We start from the raw sequence: 25,998 nt of genomic DNA on the forward strand, positions 1-25,998 counted from the left end.
CTGTTACTCTGGGGAGCTTGTGTCTGGAATGGCTTCTTTAACCTTAACCCGTGGTGTTTCTGACAACCAATGGTGGGACCTAAACTCAGAAGAATATAGGAAACAATACATTTTATAACATCAGAAATTATTATATTGAGTCCAACTATTGGCCCAATGGTTCTGTATCATCTGTTTTATTTTGCAAGACCACAAGATAAGGTTTCACAGCTTTATCTAGATATACAGTTGTGTTCAAAATTATTCAACCCCCACTGAAATTGAATGTTTTGGCCATTTTGACATTGATTTTGATCATTCAGTCATCTTGCTTACATTTACATGAAAGAGGCACTTGTAGGTCAGAGAAATATAACCTTAAGTTTATAATGAAATAACCACAAATGTCTTTTCTGTGCTCACATCATTATTAGTTTGTATTCAACCCCCAAGTGACATTCAATCTTAGTACTTAGTACAACATCCTTTTACAGTTATAACAGCTTTTAAACGTGAAGCATAGCTTGACACAAGTGTCTTGCAGCGATCTACGGGTATCTTCGCCCATTCTTCATGGGCAAAAGCCTCCAGTTCAGTCAAATTCTTAGGCTTGCGCACTGCAACTGCTTTCTTTAAGTCCCACCAGAGGTTCTCAATCGGATTTAAGTCTGGTGACTGCGATGGCCACTCCAAAATGTTCCAGCCTTTCCTCTGCAACCATGCTCTAGTGGACTTGGAGGTATGCTTGGGATCATTGTCCTGTTGAAAGGTCCAACGTCTCCCAAGCCTCAGGTGTGTGACGGACTGCATCACATTTTCATCCAATATCTCCTGGTACTGAAGAGAATTCATGGTACCTTGTACACGCTGAAGCTTCCCTGTACCTGCAGAAGCAAAACAGCCCCAAAGCATTATTGACCCTCCGCCATGCTTCACAGTAGGCAAGGTGTTCTTTTCGTCATATGCCTTGTTCTTCCTCCTCCAAACATAGCGTTGATCCATGGGCCCAAACAGTTCTAATTTTGTTTCATCAGTCCACAGAACACTATCCCACAACTTTTGTGGTTTGCCTACATGACTTTTGGCATACTGCAGTCGACTCTTCTTATTCTTGGGAGACAGCAAGGGGGTGCGCCTGAGGGTTCTGGCATGGAGACCTTCATTACGCAGTGTGCGCCTTATTGTCTGAGCTGAAACTTCTATACCCACATCTGACAAATCTTTTTTCAGTTCCTCAGCAGTCACACGGGGACTTTTCACCACTCTACGCTTTAGGTAGCGCACAGCAGTCGAAGTCAGCATCTTCTTTCTTCCACGACCAGGTAGCATTTCAACAGTGCCCTTTGCCTTGAATTTGCGAATGATGCTTCCTATGGTGTCTCTTGGTATGTTTAACTTCTTTGCAATCTTCTTATAGCTACTGCCCTTCCTGTGAAGACAAATCACCTCTTCTCTTGTCTTCCTGGACCATTCTCTTGACTTCACCATGTTTGTAACCACACCAGTAAATGTCTAGAAGGAGCTGAGTATCACAGTCATTTTAAAGCTGCCTAATTGGTGCTTATTATTCTTGATTGGTGCTCGGTGACATCCACAGGTGTTTTCAATACCTGATCGAAAACACCTGAATGAACCTCTCTTCTTCAGAGTGGTAGTCTTTAAGGGGTTGAATAATTGTGGCAATGAAGAAACCACAAAAGAAACATTTACTACTGTATTACATAAACAATTGATGTTATTTTAGTTGCATTTGGTTCTTTAAAACGTCCTTGTAGGATTTCATTCTGAATACAATTGCAAATGTACACTATAGTCCCTAAACCCCTTTACAGCATTGGGGGTTGAATAATTTTGAACACAACTGTATCAAGGCTTGAAACCTAGCCCTCTTGCATATGAACTAACTAAATGTTGTTATTAACATTAATAACTATAAACATGCCCTATCAAGTCATTTCTGACGTACTGTGACCATTTTCAAGGGTCTTCGAGGAAGAGAATGCTGAGAGGTAGTTTACTGAGCTGCACAGGCTGTCTTTTCAGCCTGCGGGGAATTCAACTCCCAACCTCTTGCTCTGCAGCCTGATACCTAAACCACCAAGCTATCCAGGCAGCTATCAATGGCCATTAGGTTTTCGAAAACCAGAAACTTGTTACAGCAATTTCTTTAGCCTTGGCTGAAAAGGCATCAAGTTTTGCCCACCTTTACTCTCTGGTTGGAAAGGAGGTTTCTGGATCACTTACTTTTTTCAGCCCTTCTACTTGTTGCAGTTCTGTTTTTAGCAAAGTTGTAGTATCCTTCTCTTGATGCAACTCTTGTTGCAATGTCTGTCTCTGTTCTTTTTCTGACTTTAATTCTCTCTCAAGAGTTTTGCTATTTAAAGGGAGTGGAAAAGAACAAAAAGCCTACATTAGGAAAAATTTATGTTTTCCAACAGTACTGACCTTGCTAGAAATTATGGAATGAGAATTTAAAGCTCTCTCTAATATGCTCTTTCCCTCTGATCACCAAGGTAGGACATTTTTTTTCTTGTGCAGCCAGTAACTGACATCTTCAGAGCTCCTTTAGGCATTCACAAACTCACCTACTATGGCTTTAAGGTATATTTTTCTTTGAACACCTCCCCCACCCACTTCACATGGCCCCCTTGTCTACGCAGAGAATCATCTGTCTGTTTTTTTCATCCTGGCTAATAAGATGGCACAGATTTAGCCAGCCCATATCTTCAACTATAAGGCACAATCTACTGAGACCCTTCTTAAGAAAGCTTTGTACCGGTGTCAGTAAACCTAACCTTTGTGTCTTTCCAGAAAACTTAACACATCCATCTGTGCACACATGGTAAACTGCAACAGTAAAATGAATCCACGTTTCTCTCTGATTGTCTACCATAATGCTCCATTATGGCACCTTTCGCTAGTAGCCTACAGCCGCTAAGCTTTCTCTGTGTTCCCTCTAGCCTGAGAGTTAGGACTGCCTCCTTGGTGGCTACCTTGCGTGGAGTATACTACGACTTGTACAGCACATTGCAAACATCCTGCTAAACAGGCAAAACCTTTAAGAAAAAGCTGGATGAAGACACAAGAGCCTGCGTTAAAAGACAACACAAAGGTACCACTTATTGTCCAGCTGGAGTAGTTGTTGCTTCAGTGTCTCAATCTTACTTCCCAGTTCTTTTTTCAATTTGACAGTTTTCTCTTCAGCATCCTGCCTGGCTTTTTCTGCACGTTGCAGTCTAAAAACAGACATATGTAAACACACTTTGATCACTGTGTCAAAATACTGGTCATTTTTCATCTTTACAGAAATAACCTTTGAACAATCCTTAATGTATGCTCTAACATTCTCTACTATGCCACAGATCAGTGCAAGTATAACCTTCTCAACACTGACCCATCAATGCCTTGTGAATATTTTCCCAGTGAGATCTTACATTCATTCCATTTGTTCATTTTGGCTCCACTCCCAGAAGCTCAGGCTAAGGTGTTTGTTCCAGTAGCTTCGGAAAAGACCAGAGACAGCTTGAGGGCACTGCTGGAGCAGCCCTTCCCACACCTTTCTAGGATGGGGAAGAACCAAAACCAATTGTGAAAACCTTCCCCTCCCAAAAAAGCCCCTCTCCAGGCTGGAGAAATGGGTAATAAAATGGTAAAAGAAATTCAGCAGAAGCAAGCATAACATACACTGTAGCAAAAAATCCCAACTTTGCATAATACGTTGATGGCATTCCAGCTACTGAAAGAAGACAAATTCCATGTTAGGTATATAATATTGCCACTATCATACTGTCTTTATAAAAAAGTCCATTGTGTAACCACAATTCTAGTTGCCTGCACCTAAAAGAAGAATTCTGTAGAGCCAGAAAAAAGCACAGGAAGGGCAACCAAAATGATCAAAAGACTGGAATAATTCCTCTAGGAGGGAAAGTTATAACGCTTGGGTTTGTTAAGCTTAGAACAAATGCGAGTAGTGGGAGATCTAGAAATGTATAACATGATGGATGGTGTAGAGAAAGTAAAGATGCAGGAGATTTTCTTGCTTTCTCATAAGATACAAAAACCAACGATCCTCCATTGAAGATGTATTTCACATTAAAAAGGAAACTTCATCATAGAGCACATAATTAAACACAGGATTCCCTTCCATAAGTTATGATGGTTGCCAACTTCGACAGCTTTAAAAGAGATCAGATAAATTCATGGAGGTTCTGGCCATGAATGGCTATTAGTCAGGATGGCTATGTGTCACCTCCGGTATCAAAAGTAGACTGCCTCTTTATGATTTTATCACAAAACTCAAAATCGAAAGGGCAGCTGCACTGATGTTTTGCTGGCCTCCATGGGCAACTGGTTGCCCACGGTGTGAGAAGAATGCAGGGGCTAGAAAGGTCTTTCCTCTGATTCAGGATGGCTCTTAAGGCCTAACAGCCCTGCAGGAAGGCAGAACAAAAGAAACCCAGGACAGGATCTCATGCCATCAGTTCCTAAATTAATATCTCAAGAGAATATTATTGTTCTGCATTCAAGTTCTGTTTTATGCCTTGACAAAAAGGGGGCATAAAAATGGATAACCCCCTCAACTCACACATACTACCTGTTCACACCTCTCCCTTCCCCCTCCCCCATCCAAATTCAGCTCCCCAGCCCCTAATAATTTTCTTTCCTGTCTTTTTGAGTTTCCACCTTTTCTTCTCACGGCTGCCTTCCCAACATCAAATACTGACTGATCCCTCTGCAGCATCTAAAACACCTTGCGGCATGTTCGCACTAACAAAACACAGTAGACAGCATCTCAGTGTGTGGATCATAATCCTCCCCCAACGCATTTCCATCAGTCCATTTCACTGAGCTGGGCAAAAGCTGTGTGAAATGGGTCCAACGGCGCCTCCCCATGTGCACACCAGTTGCTCACCTTGGAGGCACTGTCTGACATTTGTTTTGTCTAAACGCATCTGCCCATGTTTCAGAAGCTGAATGGGGATAGTTTAGTCTTTTCATTTGGGGTAGAAACACATGTGGAAAAGAATGGAACTGCTTTCATACAAATCACAGACAAAAGAAATGGGAGTAGGGAAACAAATCAGAGAAGCCTTAACTAAAAAGCGAAACAAAACTATTTGGTTTGGAAAGTGAAGCTTTACAGCAGCATTGGAGAACCAGGAAGGTCACAGCCAGTTACGCTAGGTCTGTGCTTAAAATTACCTCTCTTCCATTTGCTTCACAGAAGACATCATCTGATCTGTCTTGCCTTCAAAGGATGATATTGCTTCTTTTTTCTGTTGCAATGAGCTTTCTGCATTCTGGAGGGTCAACATTTTATTAGAATCAGAATTTATTAGAAACTATTAGAAAGCAATCAAGAGAAATATTTGTCTCGCAACACTTCTCCCCTCCCAAGGCCAAGTATAACATTCCCTTGCTTCTGAAATATCGCAGCAGGTAATCTGGGATGGCAAGAATCAAGGCAGATGGTCTAGCACTGGAGCCATAGAGATAAATGGGGGACTTGGAAACAATCAGGTACAGTCAGTATCTCTGTGAAGATTCTCAGTCATCCAGGTGTGGCTATTTGGAACTTGAGTCTTGGCAACTGGACTTCCTTCTTATCAGATTGAAATGTTTTGCCACTCATCCAAGTAGAAGCTGAAGAAGTTACTTGGATGAGTAGCAAAATGTTTCAACCTAACAAAAAAGAAGGCCAGTTGCCATGATTCAACTTTCAGAGGTAGTGTCAATGTCAGTACTTCTTAGTAGAGATGGGGGCTGGACCAATTGCTTCCTTCCAATTGCTCCACAGCGCCCGGTAGGCTAGCCACTCCTGGCAGAAGGAGGGGAGATGAGTGTCCCTGCAAGGCTGACAAGTGGCTAGCCAACTGGGCACTCCAGAGTGATTGGAAGGAAGAGCGGGGCCAGCGGCGCACACACAAGTGGATGGTCTGGACCCCGGGGATCCTGGAAAGAGAACAATCTGCATGAACTCCAAGGTATTTCAAAGAGGGAAGCAAACAGGATTCTTTCAGTAATTCTCAGTACTATCCACTATTTAACCAATAAATGGAAAAGTATAGAGACTATCACCACCTCTTTGCCATAGTTAAAACTTAGATTAGTCCAATAGACCAGTCACTCTCAATGGAGGCCATATGGCTTCCTGGAGATCCTTGGCACACTTGAAGGGCACACAGAGCGGAACCAAATCTTTACACACTACATTATAAGGTTAATTATGTGACTTATACAATCTTGATTCATCCTATATTTCTTTCATATAGTGTTTATGGTCATGCCCCCCCCCCCCCCCCAAAAAAAGGCTGAGAATGGCTGCAACAGACACCTATACTTTCCCTAGAAATCAGTTCTATGCTTATGAAAAGACTGCTGCAATGAGATAACATACTGAACAGATTATACATCTGCAGAACATTAACGTTAATAGAGGAGAAACTCCCTTGAAAACATTAGGCGGTAGAGACAGCGAACAGGCTTGGCTATGGCACTCGTGCCTCCACAGCCATCACCTTTGGAGTCAGGAAGGTGTCCTGCAATCCCTCTTCATGCTACTTCTCCACTGTCCACACACCACCTTCAAGGGAGTCCTGGATTGTTCAAACCAGAGTTCCCACTCTGTCACAAACAGAAAACTCCGGTTACAGTTGTGATCCCGACTCCCAAGACAATGTTAAACCAGAACTGCCTGCTTTGAATGTAGTGGGAACTTTGGTCTAGACAGATCAGGACAATAAATCTGAAACTGGTGTGTGGGGAGAGAGGAATAGACAGGTCACTTCCAAAATTTAAGAATAGTGGCTTATGAACCTTGAAACGTGGCTTCTAAATTAGCCCACGAGTTTAGAATTGAACTGGATATATACCTGGATTCAAACTTTGATTCAGTGAGTGGTCTTGGGTAGGTCATAAATTTGCACAAGACTTACCTATATATTACTTCCATTTCTATTCCTCCTTTCCCTCAGTGAGCTTAAGGCAGTTTACATGACTCTCACGCCCCACTTTAGGCTCATAACAACTTTGTGAAATAGATCAGGTAGGAAGAAAGTAATTTCATAAGGTCTCTCTTTGAGATTCACAGCCAAGTGGAGACCTGAATCTGGATCTCCCAAATCCTAGTCCAATGATCAGACTAGCACACCATATACTGGCTCTCCAACATATATTAAGTGAATGATTACAATGCACTGTACATGCTTGAACTGCTACTGTACGGAGTCCTTCCTTCAAGGCACGTGTTGTTGTTACATGCTGTCAAGTTGGACAGCACCATTAACAGGGTTTTCAAAGTGTGATATTTAAGGAGTGGTTTTACCAGTTTGACTCGCCCAGTCAGTTTCCATGGCTGAGTGGGAATGCAAACCCTGTTCTCCAGAGTCCCAGTCCATCACTCTGCCTACTTTTCCACACTGAGGACCAGGCACATACCTGAGACTTATTAAACATCTGCAAATTGATGGCTTTAACTTCCTCCAGCTGTTGGCGAAGAGCAACCAAAGTGTCTTGTTTTTCATGAGTATCTTTCTCCAAGAGTTTCATGGCAATTTCCATTTCTGTTTTCAATCCAATCTGCAGCTCCAGCATTTTTTCAAGCTCCTTAAAAATTATAATAAAAAATGGTGCAAAAAGAAAAACATTTCTCCTATGCAAAACACAAGCCATGCTCTAAGGCAAAGAAATGACAGAAAACAATGTTTATTATTATAGATGATGTGATACATTTTCCACTCCAAGTACAATGGCCTGGATCCAGAGAAGGCTGCTTCTATATGCCTGCTGTGATTTTCCAGGCCCCCTTTTCCACAACAGCACCCCAAAAACTAAAACACAAGGATCAGGGGACCACCTGCTGCAACATCCAAACAGCCAAAGGAACTGCATCGTGCGTAAAAATGGAAGTGCTTCATTCACTTGAAAAGGGTTGGGGGGGGGCAGGGACTGAACAGTATGCACAAGCTTGGAATAAGTCTTCCTCCATCACATTGGGACAGCTAGTCTCTATTATATTTATAGTCTTTTTTATTCTATATAAAAATCCATGCATAACAGTTCTCTACTTCTTGGCATTAATCCATCTTTTTTCAAATTCAGAATATTTTATAAACATTTAAGAGAGACGCTTAATAACAATTCCCTGTATATCTGTACCTAGTATTTCCAGCTCCACGTGCTACAGCATGATAACATAAAGAGATGTAGGGCCATGTGTGTGCATAAAATGCACCACTATGTGCTGTGTCCCCCATGCCCATCAACCATGAAACCTTTCCCCCCAGCCAAGGACTTGCTTACCTTGAGCTGGGCAAAACCTAAGCATTTTCTTGGTGGCCTTGTCTGGGCTAAGATCAGAGCTCTCTTCCCAGAGTCTGATGCACCTGATGTAGGATTGGTGAGGAACAGATGGCCAAGACTAATTTTCAAAAGAGCCCTACTTTGTGTTCATGCTGCAGGTGGAAGTCTAAGGTGTAGAGCCTCCGGCTACCTGTAAAGATTTCAATATGTGCATATACTGCACCCACCTCCTATTAAATGTCCTTCACATCTGTATGGGCAGGCTGGGGCTACACTTGTGGTAAAGCAGGCTGTTTGCTTATTACTACTGGACACTTGTCAGATGAGTGTCCAATTGTAATAAGGCTTTCAATCTGACACAGGTTTTATTTGGATTCCATTTTAAAACGATGACCAGCCTGAGGCCACCCACGAAGCCCAACAGCGCCTGCCCGTGTGTGACACTGTGTAGCTATATCCCAGTGGCTTCCACTAATGTCTAAATCTATGAGGAAATTTTTCCTTCAACTTTCACTGAGGAAAACCAATGACCACCCAGTTCCTCTCTTCCCTGAACCCTGAGTTCAGCTGCTCATAGCTCTTATCACTTTACACGCTTGAAATTCTATAGGCTGAGTTTGAATGTGAAGATATGTGTTCAATTCTTATCAAGAAAATATGGCACCATACCGTTCGGATTCTTTTTTCCTCTTTCAACTGCCTCCAGACATCACTGTACATCTCATCTAGGCCTTGCCGCGACTGCTTATATGTTTCTAATTCAACTTTAGTGTCCTCTTTGGTTACCTAGAAGAGAAAGTGGCTTGAGATATCTGGCTGCTCGGAGGCCAAAAGAGAGAAGTTCCTTCAAGTTATTTTATTTATTTATTTATTTATTTATTGCATTTATATGCCGCCCGTCTAGACATAATCTACTCTGGGCGGCTCACAACATACAAGATAAAAACAATTTAAAATATACACAGTTTTACATTTAAAAAAAAACAAAACGATATAAAAATAATATTGTAAATTAGTAAATTAGTTATGACTAATTAAAAGTAGTTTCAGATCTGCAGACCACACTCACAATAAAGATTGACCTCTAAAATATACAAGAGGACTGGCTTTAATTTCGGAAATAGATGTGATTAGTTTAGAACAGAATATTTGTACTTTGATTCACTGCTGAAAGAGCACAGGGAATTGCTCTTCCCACAGAAAGGAACAGGAAAGCCCTGCCTGCAACATCTCTCGACATGCATCCTGGCCAAAACACTGTAAAATTACTTTTTTGGACTCTCTGATCCTTTGGTCAGCATGGCATTCGTACCTGGGGGATTCTGACAGCCACTGCCCGTAAAAGCAACCTTTCCAAATTCTGGTTCTTGCACATAGAACTCTGGAATTCTGGACTGAGGACAATATTAGCAGATGGAAAGGTGAGCTGGGTAAGAAGACAGATGCCATTTCCTGCTTCACCTCAGATAGCAAAATCTTAGGAGGCATCAGCCAAGGGAAGGGGGAAAGGAGTGAAGATGGCCACCCTACCCCTCCTCCCTCATGGCCAGCTCCTAAGGATTCACACTCTCTCCTTATTAGCACAATTCATCATATTCTTGTTGTTTCATTTCTTCCTCCCCGTCATCAATTTTATATATAATTTCTATACATTGTAATGCAAAATTCGTAGTGGATTGCTTATCTTTTGAAGGAAAAAGCAGTGAGAAAAACCAAATTGAAGCTTCTGAGCCAATCCCCGTGTGCATCAGACCTTTGGTATATATCTGACCTCAACATGCTTTTCGCTTCGTTCACGGATTAGTTCATTTTCCTTCTTCAGCTCTTTCTGTTCCTCCTGAAGGGCCTCAATTCGATCTGTGGCTGCTGCCAACTGGCAAATGAAAAGTACAGAAAAAGACGAGAGAAAATGAACTTACATTATCTGGATTAATATTAAAATGTATCATTCAACCATAGCATATTAGGACTTCATAATTCAGCTCCATAACAGAGTCATTTTATTATTCTGACACAGATACTAGTTGTGATGATGGCTTCCAGATGAGAGGCAGTAGATACTGCCAGTTCAGAGTCTCTGTACAGTTATTCCCTCTCTCCCTAAAAGGTTGGTTTTGTTGTTGTTTTTGGTAAGAAGGAAAACAAAATAACAAAAAGCAACTCTGGGAAGTTTACAAGCCAAAGATGACATCTGGACCCCTGTAAAATTCTGGGAAAAGCCAGGGCATTTGTAAAATCCTTGCCTGAAGGCAACTATGCTGTTTTTAAACAGAAGTACAATTTCCTCCCTAGAAAGATAATATGACTGGTAGGACTTCTCACAGTTTTCAAATAATTATATCCTCTTCAATCCACTTGCCACATAGGGGGGCCTAGCTCAGTGACAGAGCACATACTCTGCATGCAAAGTCCAATGCCTGCTACCTTCAGCTAGTGACACAAAAAAGATTTTCTGAAACCAGAGCCTGTTTTTAGATTACAACTCCCAGATGCCCTCAGCAAGGGATGGCCAAGTGGCCACACTGGCTGTAAGATTCTGAAGTTCAAAAAGCCAGACCATATTTCCAATATGTTTGAAATCTTAGGACACCGGCTGCTAGTCAGTACAGACAAGACAGAGCTAGATGGACCAACAGGGTGATCCTGTTATAAGTACAAATTATACAAATTCCATGGCTGTTCAAGTGGAAATCTAATCTACCACCAGTGAATTGTATGCCTTTTCTTACCACGGTTTTTCTACCTGGCCAATTCTGTATCAGTTTTTACTGTTTACAGCCCCAAAGAACCACTTGATGAGATCCTAAATTTCAACATGAAGACAGATTTATAAAAGGAGGAAGCACAGAATAGAAACCAGAAATAAATGTCAGCCCCACAAACCTCTTCCTGAAGTTTTGAATTTGTTTTCTCTAAGCACTCTATCTTGGTCTGAAGATCTCCAACAGTGCAGCTGTGGCAAAAGATCACCAATATCTCATTAACAGTAACAACTGTGAGCCCAAACAAGAAATGTTTTATTTAAAATACTCTTCCTTAAAAAGGATCCAAGGTGGCTTACATCACTGGTTCTTAACCTTGGGTTACTCAGGAGTTTTGGACTGCAACTCCCAGAAGCCTTCACCACCAGCTGTCCGGACTGGGGTTTCTGGGAGTTGCAGTTCAAAAGCATCCGAGTAACAAAGGTTAAGAACCACTGGCTTACATCATTAAAAGACAATACTTAAATCTAAAAACAGTGAGTATACAATCGAACAAATACACTAAAATGGTACGCAAAACGCATGTTCATAACAGTAAGGCACAGCAACTCTTTTAAGAAGCCCATTGAGGCAGCAGATCACTCAGGGAAAGCTTGCCTGAAGAAAAAGGTCTTTCTCTGCTTACAAAAGGACAGCAAAGATGGGGCCAGCCTGTCCTCCTGTGGGAAGGAGTTCCAAAGTCTGGGAACAGCAACAGAGAAGGCCCTCTTCCTGTGTACCCACCAAAAACTCCTGTGGAGACGGTTGGACCAAAAGGAAGGCCTCTCCTGATTTTCTTAACCACTCAAGCAGACTCAAAGCGAGACATGGTCCTTGACATAGCTTGGGCCCAAGCCACTTAAAGCTTTATAGGTTAGAAACATTTTGAATTGGGCTTGAAAACAGATTGGCAGCCAATGGAGCTGCTGTAACAGGAGGTTGATGTGGTTCTTGTAACCAGTCTCACTTAGCAACCTGGCTGCTGCAATTTGGACCTGCTGAAATTTCCAGACACTTCCCACGTACAGCATGTAATCCAGCTGGGATGTAACTAAGACATGTGTTGCTGTGGCCACATCAGACCTCTCCAGGAACATGTGCAGCTGGTGCATTGGTTTTAATTGTGCAAACGTAGTCCTGGCCACTGCCAAAACCTGGGCATCTATTCTCAGAGATGAATCCAGAAGCACCCCAAGCTGCACACCTATGTTTTCAGAGGGAGCTGGTAACACATGTTAACTGTTAAGCAATTAACATTTGTTACACTGTTTTTAAAATAATGGGTGGTATATATGGATACATGTATGTACTGATTGAATCAAACATGTTTTTCAGTCTACCCAGCTTAATGAAATCGATAAAAAATGTGGTAAACTGCAGTGTGTGGGAAGGATAGGCAGCTAGACGGCCTGAAAAAGGTGGTAGGAGACAAAGATGGCGGTCCCTCTGAAGGTACAGCATTCTTCATGTTAAAACTTCTCACACACTAGGAATAGTTTTAGAACAAGTAGCCGTGTTAGTCTGTGCTATCAAGTCAGGCAAAAACAAACAAACAAGACATGTTCACTTCTTCAGAAGAAATTTGAACAAGAGGACTTGTCCATGAAAGCTCACATTAAAATACAGCAGTCAGTCTTTAAAGTGCTACAATGTTTTTGTCTTATTTTTTGTTTTGTTTTTGCCCGACACACACCAAGAATAAAAACTGATGTATGAAGAACTGCTGGACAACTCAGTGATTTAGGTCTCTGGCTGCAGAACCAGAGGTTAGGAGTTCAATTCCCCACTGGTGCTTCCTTGAGAGGGGCTGGACTTAATGATCCATAGGATCCCTTTCCAATTCTGCAGTTGAAAGGTTATTACTATAAGCAACAAATCTTACCTTAGATGCCGGTTAAGTTCTTCCACATAATGTTTCTGATCAAGCACAGCAGTTATTCCTCCATCTCTGGTTTCAAAACAAAGATTTCCCCCCAGAATGATCAGTTCTTTTAAGGGCCATATTTTTAGAAGATGCAGTTGCTGTACAAAAAGCTCATTAAAAAGTTGTAAGTGCTCTTTCTTTATTTGAGACCAGTGTAGTCTCAACAAGATCTGAACCAGATCAAAATAAGGAGATGATTCAATCCAAGAAATGGGATTTGCCATTGCTAGGTACAAATTTATTAACAATATCCCCATACTTAAAAGAAAGCCTGTATAATTAAAATTGTAAACCGCCCGGAGAGTGCTTGTAGCGCTATGGGGCGGTATATAAGTCCAATAAATAAATAAATAAATAAAATAAATAAATAAATCCCAATCAATCTAATGGAACTTTCTGACTGTCAAGGTTAAGTATGACTGTCACTTTGAAAGAATAACTGTTCCATTACTGATACAAAAAGGCACATGACCCACTACTAAGGCAAGATATAAAGAACCTGATTTTTTTAAAAAAGCAATTCTAAGGTGGCTTTTTGGAGAGAATACAATTTTATTTATTATTTTCTCCTATTCATTTGCAGATTTGGGTTCAGATTCCATCTCACTTTCTGAAGGAGCTATGAAAGGCTATTTTCTGTTTTTATGAGTTAATAGATCAACCATACGTACTCTTTGCCATTGTCACTGTTTTGTGTATCCTTAAGGTACAAGGAGAAATCAATCACAGCAACCTGAAAAGGAAAAAAATATAGATTTACTGTATAAACTAATAACACGATGCTAAGTGTCTCAAAGCTATCCTTTATTTATTTTCATTCCCCTCTTTCAGGCTGAAATAAATGCAGTTTAAGTGAGGAGAAAACAATTCATGCAATGGTGTGCTTGTCTTCTTGAATGGATATTATTGTTCTAGTGTCTCTCTTTTGCATCTTCCAGTTGACCTGAAACCCTGGGTCTCCTGCTCTCCCCAATAAAAACAGCACTGAATGTTTAGCAAGCTGTGCTTTCCTTCCTTCTCCCTCCCCTCCTCAAGAGTTTCCCAGATAACACAACACTGTCCAGGTCACTCACTGAATGGCTCTAAGGGTATCACCAGCCCAGGTTACAGCAAAACCTCTTAGCAAAGTAATGTTCTACACCTAGCTATTCTGTACCCTAGATCTTATGCATTAATAGTATTCTGTATCCTTCTCACCATGTTAACCCAGAGAAACAAGAAAAATAATAAAATAAAAATAAAAAACCAAATATAAACTAAATTTTTAGTTGCAGGTATAGTTGGTTGTTGTTTAGTCGTTAAGTTGTCTCTGACTCTTCCTGACCCCATGGACCAGAGCACGCCCGGCCCTCCTGTCTTCCACTACCTCCCGGTTTTTATCACAGCGACACAACCCATCTTTTGACTATTCACCAGTTGCATCTTTTCTCACTGTAGTTCTGCAAGAAAAGGAGATGCTGTTTTCTAAACCCCTCTGAGCCATAAATATACTTCAGGTCTACAGTATAGTGACTCTATCAATACGCAGTTTAAGTTAGGAAGAAGTTTCACCTGGGAATCCAGATCTTCTCCTTTTAAGCAGAGATTTGCATCGATAACATTCAGCCCTACTAACAGACCAACCATCACAGCTCCTTCCTCTTCCACCATCAAGGCACCAGGCTCATAAAACTCACTAAGAAAAACACACAAATTATTTAGGGTTTTAAAAAAAATTATCGATCACAGTGGGAAACTTAAGGCTAATTCAGTAAGGATTATATATGTACTTCTTCTACGCTCTATAGTCTAAATACAAAAGCTAGCTAGGGGCCAGCATAGGCCTCCTCCAAACCCAAAGGTTTCTTCCCCCAGCCTTTGCTCCAGGAAAAAGGAGAAAAATTATCCTTGCTCCACCAGCAGCTGTGTTCTGAGCAGACCTCCACTTCAGGAAGCTCACACGGGCAGAGTAAAATGCTGGATCCAAGCTGTCTGTTTTATAGGCTTCCCTTCATTTCCAAGAAGAGCATCAGAATTAAAATGATGACAATACCTCAACAAATGTTTGTGGTCCAAGAGAACTTTCAGGTAATCTGCCAGCTTCTTTTGCATCACAGCAAGATAAAGCCACGCTCTGCCTCTTCCAACTGGTGTCCTACAATTCCACAAGACACTAGTTGTTAAGTAGGTCAAATCATATCAGTTCACTTAAGATATAGAAGGATGAAGAAATATGTTTCTGAAATCTTAGCATAAGCCCATTTGCTAGAACAGCAAGAGATAACTGCTTATTAGAAGAGCTGGTGGGGGGTAATGACAGTTAAAATATTCAGACTGTCTTCTTTTATTTAAAGCTGTATTTCCTTTATTGGATGGTTGACTAAAGCAGTTAGTACATATCTTATTATAGGTCATTTCAAAAGAATATTAATAGGGTATATGGACTGACAGTTTATTGTGAGGAAAATCATGGAAGCAGGATGGCTATTTCAGGCACATTTATTCAGAGACAGATCTAATGGGCCGGGATCCTGTTAAGCAGCTATGCCTGCTCAACAGGAGTGATGTCACTGGCAGATTTCTGATTAAAGAATTCTCTTTTTTTATTTTGAGGTGTGTCTGACTTGGTATAATTCAATTTGAGTTGCATGCACTCACAAACTAAAAAAAACACAACCCTCTTTGTTGCAAATTAATCTGCTGCTGCCAGTGACATCTTCCCCTTGCACAGGTGCACCTATGCATCAGGATAATGGCCAATAGCTCAATGTAACTCTCTGTATAGCAGGTGCTTCAAAACTTCTCAATGACAGTTGGCTGTCTCAGCAGCTACTTCAGAAACACAGTGAATCTTTTTCCTGAGGTACAAGATCCATGAAGGTACAATACTACTGATAAATATATCATATGCTTATGTTGTCATTGAATATTGCACATTAAACATTAACTTCAGCAAAAAATCCAAACACATTAACTTGAGATTAGTTAATCATTAGTTAAAAAACAAATCAGCCCACAAAATATTATGATGCCATGTAATGACTGTAAAGTATTGTAGTCTCATTTCTTTCAGTCATATGTGCCCTCCATAATTCCAGCATGAATTTGCTTCAACTTACTTTAATTCTGGCAGATTTCTGACACTTGTTGCTAAATCTGATGCTTCAGGACAAAGTTTTTCCACCAGTTCTAAAGGTCCAAAGAATGATTTCTGCTGCCCAATAAAACTCTTCTTAGCTAGACAATAGGAGAGCAATAGGCAATAAATATTTCTTTAACTCCATTCACATACAAAGCACATGTCTAGAAACTGAAGAAGGAAAATTAAGACTGCAATGTTTGAAGAGAAAGTGAAAGGGCAAGTCAGTAAAAACAAAACATTACCAAGAAAGGATCTGTCATCTCAAAGTACCTGTGTTTATTAACAGCCTGCCCAATGCATGGAGTGGGGAGAGGGACGAATCCTTCATGGTCCAAACTGAATAAAGGATATGCTTAATCTTGGACATTTAATGAACTCTGAGATTACAGATAGCCTGCTGGCATTATTTTGTAATTCTACAAGCATTTACAAGGAAATGAATCTCAATGAATATAATAAAAGACACTTCTATGTAGACACATATTTGGCTCCAATGTCATGTTATTTCACACTTCATAGTCAGGCTCCAGTCCTAAGCACACATATCTCTGACCTGGCCTTACCAGTGGAAAATACTTCCAGGTAAACATATGTAAGATATAAAAATGATACTGCAAATTTACGGGGCAATAAGAAACATTCAATTTTGGGAGGATTGTCCCAGCATTAAAATTATGCTCACATATTTATTTATTTATTTATTTATTTATTTATTTATTTATTTATTTATATCACCCTATCTGGTCTTGCGACCACTCATATGCATATTAAAGAGAGAGAGAGAGAGATCAAAAGCATATCCCATGTAATAAGCCTTTTACACTACTAAATTGCTGCATTTTGACCATGCAGTGTTAAGGAACAATATCCACTACAGTAGTTGCCCCAGTGGACTGGTTATAAATTTCCTTTAATGACACTTCTGTTCTATAGTGAAGTATGAGAAACCAGTCAAACTATTTTAAAGATATAGTTCCCTAGTTTTAAATATGTATCTTCTCTACTCTTAATCTCTTACTGCAGCTAAAAATTTTCTTACGAAGCAGTCACAAAAGTGAGCTATGAGTTCTGAATAAAGTATTTGGTGGTTTTGTATAACACAAATACAAAAAAGAAAGAAAGAAAGAAAGAAAAAGCTAAAGCACAGTTAAATAATCTTAACCTACCAAAGGCATATTCACAAATAGATGGGAACAATAAAAGCCACGCATAAAACCAGTGCTCAAAGTAAGCTCACCTTTCAGTCCATGCTTGAGACAGTGCTCCATGACTACAAAGAACTGTTGCAGGGGAGGGAAGTCAGAATCCAGAGTCCGACCCAAACTCAGCGCTGACTGAATTAAGACTTTAATGCTCAGCTTCATCATGTTCATAAGATTTGAACGTTCTTCCATGGTTTGGTATTTAGCTGCTGAAGACAGACAGATGGACATTCATATATGTATACATGTGTGTGTGTCTATATGCCTATCTATCTATATACATACATACATATACTCTGTGTGTGTATGTGTGTGTGTGTGTGTGTGTGTATATATATATATATATATATATATATATATATATATATATATATATATATATATATATATATATATATATATATATATATATATATATATATATATATATATATATGAACCAATATCAGTTTCCAGTTATATATATATATGAACCAATATCAGTTTCCAGTTTAGTTCTCAAGCTACCCATCTCCACAAACAACACACTTATTTCTGACAGGATAAACCATAAGGAATGTCCAAGGGGCAGGTGGGGGAAATACTCACTGAAAGAGGAAAACAACACAAGGTTTGTTCAGTTCACATTTCAATTCAGTTCGGTTCAAACACGTATATTCCACTGACTGGTTTACTCATCAAGTCTGCACAAACGGATGCAGCCTAAAGTAACATGACATACTATGATGATGTACAAGTTCATGCATGAGCTTCAGTGGCTATCCCCCCACATGCAGAGGCAGGCTCCATTCTACTCTCAGTAAAAGCACTGGATAAACATTCATTTTGCCACGTTTTAATCTTATTTCACAGCCCATCGAGAATGAATGCCCACTGCAGTTTTGCAACAATACGTGCAGATCTTTGGAAAAGATCAGAGCAACAAACTACTCAGAAATCAGGAGGACAGAGTAACTGACCTACTTATAGCATGTTTTTCCTCCTCTGGGAACCTCCTGCTCTCTGTGGTCACATTCACATACTGTATATATTTTGGCAGGCTCAGTGCTGATAAGCTTTCCAGGGAGGGTTCCCTTGGGCAGCCCATCTCAATCCCTCCCATCCGCTCCCCCCCCCGCACTCATGCAACCCTACTAAGTCCTCATCAAACCCCCCCCCCCCCCCCAATTATTCCCTTTTGGTTTCTCACCGTCACCTGTGTTACCACAGCAACACCTCCCTCCCCATCTAAATCCAAAGAGCGCCCCCTCATTGGATAGAAGCATCCAAGTCTCCGACCCTCTTCCCGCAAACCAATTAGAACACAGGGTGCTCAACCCGGACGACCCGGATTGGTCACACTCGCTGATCCTCTTTCCCACGTTTCAACTTGTTAGAAAATAACTTAGGTCCCACCCCTACCTCGATTCTCATTGGACATAAGAGTTAAAACAGCTTGAGCGAATCAGCGCGACAAGATAAACAAGGGAGGGGGGAGGGAATGCGAGCGGCGCCATTTTAGTTGCCTGCTGTTTTTACCCTCCTCGTTCTGGATGCGGGGTGTTCTACTTCGTGCTTTTTACGGTGGCGACCCAGCGTCCTCCCTCAACATTCATTCCCCGTCCCTGTGTACTGGGACTCTCCCTTCTTGCCCTTTGGGCTCCGATTCTCCCGCCACCCACCGTGTGCAATCATCTCCCTCTTAACTCCGGGGAAGCGAATTTTCTTTCCTGTTCAGTGCTGGATTGAGGCTCATCCTGCGCCCTGCTGGCTCGTCATAGCCGCCGCTTTCCTACTCGTGGGGGCACCTTCGCCTGTCATTGGGGTTGACAGTTCTTCGGAAGCGCAATCCATTCGCAGCCTTTTGCTCCCAGGAGCGCTTCCCAAAATGACCCACCTCGCGGAGGCGCTTGGAAAGCACTGGGAACGCATTAAAACCCTTTAAAAACGGACAAGGAAGCGCGCTTCTCATTTGCTGTTTTCATCTCTCAGGTGCACAACTATTTGTTGTTGTCTAGTCATGTCCAACTCTTCGTGACCCCATGGACCAGAGCATGCCAGGCCCTCCTGTCTTTCACTGCCTCCCGGAGTTTGGTCAAATTCATGTTGGTAGCTTCGATGACACTGTCCAGCCATCTCATCCTCTGTCATCCCGTTCTCTTGCCTTCACACTTTCCTAACATCAGGGTCTTTTCCAGGGAATCTTCTCTTCTCATGAGATGGCCAAACTATTGGAGCCTCAGTTCCAGGATCTGTCCTTCCAGTGAGCACTCAGGGTTCATTTCCTTCAAAATGGATAGGTTTGATCTGCTTGCAGTCCAGGGGGCTCTCAAGAGCCTCCTCCAGCACCACAGTTCAAAAGCATCAATTCTTCAGTGGTCGGCCTTCTTTCCAGCTCTCACTTCCATACATCGCTACAGGAAAAACCATAGCTTTGACTATGCCGACCTTTGTCGGCAGGGTGATGTCTCTGCTTTTTAAGATGCTGCCTAGGTTTGTTATTGCTTTCCTCCCAAAAAGCAGGCCTCTTTTAATTTCGTGGCTGCTGTCACCATCTGCAGTGATCATGGAGCCTAAGAAAGTAAAATCTGTCACTGCCTCTATATCTTCCCCTTCCTTTTGCCAGGAGGTGATGGGACCAGTGGCCATGATCTTAGTTTTATGATTTTGAGCTTCAGACGGTTTTTTTGCGCTCAATTCTTTCACCCTCATTAAGAGGTTCCTTCCTCCTAACTTTCTGCCATCAGAGTGCTATCATCTGCATATCTGAGGTTGTTGATATTCCGGCAATCTTAATTCCGTTTTGGGATTCCTCCAGTCCAGCCTTTCGCATGATGTATTCTGCATATAAGTTAAATAAGCAGGGAGACAATATATAGCCTTGTTGTATTCCTTTCCCAATTTTGAACGAATCAGTTGTTCCATATCCAGTTCTAACTGTTGCGTCCTGTCCCACTGGGTAGAGTGGGCGGCATATAAATTAAATAAATAAATAAATAAATAAATAAATAAATAAATATAGATTTTTCAGGAGATGGATAAGGTGGTCTGGCACTCCCATTTCGGCATTCCGATTTCTTTAAGAACTTGCCATAGTTTGCTGTGGTCCACATAGTCAAAGGCTTTTGTGTATTCAATTAAGCAGAAGTAGATGTTTTTCTGGAACTCTCTGGCTTTCTCCATAATCCAGCGCAGGTTAGCAATTTGGTCACGAGTTCCTCTGCCCCTTCAAAATACAGCTTGTACTTCTGGGAGTTCTCGGTCCACATACTGCTGAAGCCTACTTTGTAGGATTTTGAGCATAAGCTTGCTAGCGTGTGAAATGAGTGCAATTGTACGGTAGTTGGAGCATTCTTTGGCATTGCCCTTCTTTGGGATTGGGATGTAGACTGATCTTTTCCAGTCCTCTGGCCACTGTTGAGTTTTCCAAACTTGCTGGCATATTGAATGTAGAACCTTAACAGCATCATCTTTTAAGATTTTAAATAGTTCAACTGGAATGCCATTGCCTCCACTGGCCTTGTTCTTAGCCATGCTTTCTAAGGCCTACTTGACTTCACTCTCCAGGATCTCTGGCTCAAGATCAGCAGTCACACTATCTGGGTTGTCCGGGTGCTGCATGTGTTGCTCTCAAACTAACAGCATATGGGCCAAGGTTTGACAAATTATCAGCATGTATACAATATCAAAAAATCACATTGTGCAAAAGCATGCCAAGTTGAGTCCCTTATCAAAAATCCATTCATATACGTAATTATTTTAAAAGTTTGTATAAATTACCTGGCTTGTATTGCTTTAATATTTGTTTCCATTTACTAGAGTTAATGGTTATTTTTCAATAAAAAAGTGTTTGTATCACTGAAAGTTCTGTTGTGTTTTGAAGACAAGGTGATGATTAATTTAGACAACTGTATGAGTTGTTTTTTCTAAACTAAAACATCAGTATTCAGATTTAATTGCAGTGTCGGCACTTTGAAAGAAATAATTTGGTGTTGTGTCACCGTTTGGGCACTCAGGCTCAAAAAAGTTAGCCATCACTGGCATAGCCCATAGCTTCTCTGAATTACTCAAGCCCCTTCGCCATGACAAGGCAGCAGCAATCCATGAAGGGATTATAATGACGCAACTATTGGGGCACCTTGAATACTAACAGTTACAGTACTTTGCTATGAGCTTTGGGAGATTACAATCTGCTTCCTTAGAAACATGTAAGGTAACATCTATAGGTACAACTGACACACAGGACAGAAAGCTAACGTCCACATACGCGCAACCGCGTATCCTGTTCTGTTCCAAGATGTGGCGTTTTCTACTGTATTTCAGGGTGGTCGTGAAGAAAATGCCCCAGCACTTGAAAATACTGTGCCTTCTTCAGCTACTAAAAGTGCATAAAATATGCCAAATGGAAAAGGAGATAAATTTAAAATGCCTTCCACACTCCTTTAAAGTCCTTGTGTAGCTGATTCTTAAATTACCAAAAAGGCACAGTTTGACTGACAACCTAAAAAGCATCTCCTGCCATCGTTTTGATGAGTTTCTATTTGGCCGCACTGCCACAGGATTTTTGAAAAACAGCTTCCAACTATGCAAATACCCCATCAGATTTTCCACTTGCCTGGTTTTCAGAAAAGCCAAATATACATCTTCAAGGTGAGTTATTACTCTTAAGTAAATGCACCAGAACTGCCGGTGAAGCATACAAACTACTTGGTTGCTTAAAATGGTTTATTCTGCATCACATTCAATAGGGCTTGTTGATTTTCAGTGCCAATGAAACTGAAGATGAGGAGGTTCCAGCCAAACAGTAGTTTTAACCATTATGTAAATTGTGTTACGTGACACTGGCTGTTAATAAACATAACCTGTCTAATTTTATGCCTTTGTTTATCCAGCTGCACACATTTCTATCCAACCGTATGCTAAACTTCTGACAAAGCAACATTTGGATGTATTCTCAGCAAGGCATATCTGTCCCCACATTATAGGCTGATTTACAAAATGCAGCTGGACAATGCCATGGCTGAAATCCTGTTCCTTAGCATAGTATTTATTTTATTTATTTTTTATTTATTTAATTTATATGCTACGCATACTACCCACAGTATGTCACAACTAGTGTAAGTTTATTGAGTCAAAGGGGATTTGGTGAGTCAACTTGGTAAGTTTCACTGATTCAATAGCCCTACTTGCCACATGCTATGCTAAGCAACAGGCTGTCAGCTGATGTTAACATCAAGAACACTGCTTATTTAATTCTTGAAACAAAAAGTCTGTTAACTAGATGACATATTAATCGCTGTAGAATCCAAATCCCCTAAGTCTTCAAAATAATTCACAGAACAATTTTGAGCAGGGCAGGAAATGTTGTGGACGCCACTTTTACCTGTTTCTTAGTTAGTGGAGCCACATTTTTTATATTTTTTATTTTTATCTTAAAATATTCTTTTTTTATGTGAGTAACATTAACTACTGCAGTTCCCTTGTGGCTAATGACACATTAGTACATGGTCACATTTATGATGGATTAAATAAATACGAGAAATAGAAAGTATCTTCAACCAACAGAAAAAGAGACTTTTCACTTGCTTGCAAAATCACTTTATAACAGGTGGTAGCTGTACTTTTTATTGATGTGTTTTAAAATAACATTGAATTCAACTGTGTTTCAGTATTACAACTTACCTTTACCTCCTCAGTTAATCTTTTAAAAAGCCATTCTAAATCCCAGTTTTGGGAGAAAGACGGGGCTATAAATCCAATCAATAAATACCTTGCAGCACATAGGAGGCTTACATGCAGTGCACATTGGTACCAAGGTACTTTGTCATTCGTTTAGATTTTCCAATAGGCAGGAAGTCAGCAATATGTCAATACCACTTACAAATCTATTTTACTGTCTTACTGCAGAAGACATACTGAACTTAAATGATTTCTGTATGTTTCAACTTGTTATTCTGATAGGGATAATACACTGCATGTTTAGTTTTGAAAGTAAAGGAGGTTGAGGCCTGAGCTACAGAATTGTAGCAGCCTAGCCAGAAAAGCAATGTGCAGGAAATTTGACAGTGCATGTCTATTCAGAAACACACTGCACTGAGTCGCATGCATGTCTATTCAAAAACAGGTTGCACTGAGTTCAGTGGTGTTTGGGGCTTACTTCCATATAAGACAGGAGTGCTGTACAGGAGGGAAAGGCACTTGCAATTAAAATGCACAACAGGCAGGGTTTTAGTGGAAAAACACAGTACCAAGATTGGAAGTTTGAATGAAGAATATCTTAAAACAGTTGATCTATTTCATTTGTATTGCATTTAAAACTTCCAGATTTCAGTATTTAGCAGTACTATTTTGTACAGGACTGTGTATCAAACTGGCAACCCCACAGTCTGAGAAACTAACACTGATAAAGTGTAACACCGGAGGAAATCCAGCCCTGTGCTAACTTTCTTCCAATAGCCTGATCGGACTCTCTCTTTTCCCCTCCTCTCTCCTGTGCCACCTAAAAATGCTCCAGAGGGGCTTCCAACCCTTTAGAGCGTACATAAAGGGCTTTGGTAGGAAGAAAAATTACAACCCTACTCCCAAATTACAGTAATTAATTCTATACTTTTATTGAGAAATTAGTCCTTTCTGAGTTCAATGTAGATGACTCCAAAATGAGAATAGGGTTGCATCTGAAAGTGCAAACAGTTTGTTTTTGTGTAATGTGCCGTCGACTGGATTCTGATTTAATAGCAACACTATAAGTTAATAACCTCTGAAAAGTCCTATCATTAGGAGTGCTTAGATCTTGCAGATTAATGGCTTCTTTTATTGAACTAATCCAGCTAGTGTTAGACCTTTCTCTTTTCATATTGCCTTCTACTTTTCTTAGCATTCTGTCTTTTCCAATGAGTCCTCTGTTCTCATGACAGCCTCACTTTAATCATTTTTGCTGCTAGTGAGAACAAAACAATTTAGATTGGTATTATGAAAATTTCTACGTGAATGTAGGACCACATCCTGAAATGCACAATAACAGCTTTTATTTATAAGCATAATTAATTCCAGAGAACAGCTGCTAAAATGTGACTGAGAGTAACTTTATGAAACGTGGGGTAAACCCAGTGTTAGTCCAGTTATAGACCAAGGATCAGTGTTGACAGATTCTCATGTACAGTTGTGTTCAAAATTATTCAACCCCCAATGCTGTAAAGGGGTTTAGGGACTATAGTGTACATTTGGAATTGTATTCAGAATGAAATCCTACAAGGACGTTTTAAAGAACCAAATGCAAATAAAATAACATCAATTGTTTATGTAATACAGTAGTAAATGTTTCTTTTGTGGTTTCTTCATTGCCACAATTATTCAACCCCTTAAAGACTACCACTCTGAAGAAGAGAGGTTCATTCAGGTGTTTTCGATCAGGTATTGAAAACACCTGTGGATGTCACCGAGCACCAATCAAGCATAATAAGCACCAATTAGGCAGCTTTAAAATGACTGTGATACTCAGCTCCTTCTAGACATTTACTGGTGTGGTTACAAACATGGTGAAGTCAAGAGAATGGTCCAGGAAGACAAGAGAAGAGGTGATTTGTCTTCACAGGAAGGGCAATGGCTATAAGAAGATTGCAAAGAAGTTAAACATACCAAGAGACACCATAGGAAGCATCATTCACAAATTCAAGGCAAAGGGCACTGTTGAAATGCTACCTGGTCGTGGAAGAAAGAAGATGCTGACTTCGACTGCTGTGCGCTACCTAAAGCGTAGAGTGGTGAAAAGTCCCCGTGTGACTGCTAAGGAACTGAAAAAAGATTTGTCAGATGTGGGTATAGAAGTTTCAGCTCAGACAATAAGGCGCACACTGCGTAATGAAGGTCTCCATGCCAGAACCCCCAGGCGCACCCCCTTGCTGTCTCCCAAGAATAAGAAGAGTCGACTGCAGTATGCCAAAAGTCATGTGGGCAAACCACAAAAGTTGTGGGATAGTGTTCTGTGGAGTGATGAAACAAAATTAGAACTGTTTGGGAACATGGATCAACGCTATGTTTGGAGGAGGAAGAACAAGGCATATGACGAAAAGAACACCTTGCCTACTGTGAAGCATGGCGGAGGGTCAATAATGCTTTGGGGCTGTTTTGCTTCTGCAGGTACAGGGAAGCTTCAGCGTGTACAAGGTACCATGAATTCTCTTCAGTACCAGGAGATATTGGATGAAAATGTGATGCAGTCCGTTACACACCTGAGGCTTGGGAGACGTTGGACCTTTCAACAGGACAATGATCCCAAGCATACCTCCAAGTCCACTAGAGCATGGTTGCAGAGGAAAGGCTGGAACATTTTGGAGTGGCCATCGCAGTCACCAGACTTAAATCCGATTGAGAACCTCTGGTGGGACTTAAAGAAAGCAGTTGCAGTGCGCAAGCCTAAGAATTTGACTGAACTGGAGGCTTTTGCCCATGAAGAATGGGCGAAGATACCCGTAGATCGCTGCAAGACACTTGTGTCAAGCTATGCTTCACGTTTAAAAGCTGTTATAACTGTAAAAGGATGTTGTACTAAGTACTAAGATTGAATGTCACTTGGGGGTTGAATAAAAACTAATAATGATGTGAGCACAGAAAAGACATTTGTGGTTATTTCATTATAAACTTAAGGTTATATTTCTCTGACCTACAAGTGCCTCTTTCATGTAAATGTAAGCAAGATGACTGAATGATCAAAATCAATGTCAAAATGGCCAAAACATTCAATTTCAGTGGGGG

The 25,998-nt window shown here is 40.7% G+C and overlaps 1 protein-coding gene and 1 long non-coding RNA gene across 11 annotated transcripts in view; one reads left to right on the forward strand and one right to left on the reverse strand.

Moving 5' to 3' along the window:
• RUFY1 (RUN and FYVE domain containing 1) overlaps nucleotides 1-25,998 on the reverse strand; it is a 35,776-nt gene that overhangs the window by 6,559 nt on the left and 3,219 nt on the right. For 2 of the 10 annotated variants that reach the window (XM_020782727.3, XM_020782731.3), the window contains exons 2-14: nucleotides 17,304-17,474; nucleotides 16,044-16,161; nucleotides 14,978-15,079; nucleotides 14,497-14,620; nucleotides 13,617-13,678; nucleotides 12,904-12,969; nucleotides 11,164-11,233; nucleotides 10,052-10,153; nucleotides 8,950-9,066; nucleotides 7,417-7,584; nucleotides 5,182-5,279; nucleotides 3,096-3,215; nucleotides 2,224-2,353 (exon numbers count right to left, since the gene is read on the reverse strand). In XM_020782727.3, the coding sequence (XP_020638386.3) occupies nucleotides 2,224-2,353; nucleotides 3,096-3,215; nucleotides 5,182-5,279; nucleotides 7,417-7,584; nucleotides 8,950-9,066; nucleotides 10,052-10,153; nucleotides 11,164-11,233; nucleotides 12,904-12,969; nucleotides 13,617-13,678; nucleotides 14,497-14,620; nucleotides 14,978-15,079; nucleotides 16,044-16,161; nucleotides 17,304-17,474 (1,448 nt within the window). Of the gene's footprint in view, nucleotides 1-2,223; nucleotides 2,354-3,095; nucleotides 3,216-5,181; nucleotides 5,280-7,416; nucleotides 7,585-8,949; nucleotides 9,067-10,051; nucleotides 10,154-11,163; nucleotides 11,234-12,903; nucleotides 12,970-13,616; nucleotides 13,679-14,496; nucleotides 14,621-14,977; nucleotides 15,080-16,043; nucleotides 16,162-17,303; nucleotides 17,478-17,856; nucleotides 17,971-18,227; nucleotides 18,452-18,929; nucleotides 18,958-25,998 lie in introns of those variants that run through there. The other 8 variants (XM_020782726.3, XM_020782734.3, XM_072990080.2 and 5 more) reach the window with 7 other exon arrangements.
• On the forward strand, nucleotides 253-25,998 carry LOC144586812 (uncharacterized). Its single transcript, XR_013541856.1, has 2 exons — nucleotides 253-330; nucleotides 25,860-25,998. It is a non-coding gene; the product is annotated as an uncharacterized LOC144586812 (long non-coding RNA).

This window comes from Pogona vitticeps, chromosome 2 (genome assembly GCF_051106095.1).
Source record: "Pogona vitticeps strain Pit_001003342236 chromosome 2, PviZW2.1, whole genome shotgun sequence".
NCBI classification, from domain to species: domain Eukaryota; kingdom Metazoa; phylum Chordata; class Lepidosauria; order Squamata; family Agamidae; genus Pogona; species Pogona vitticeps.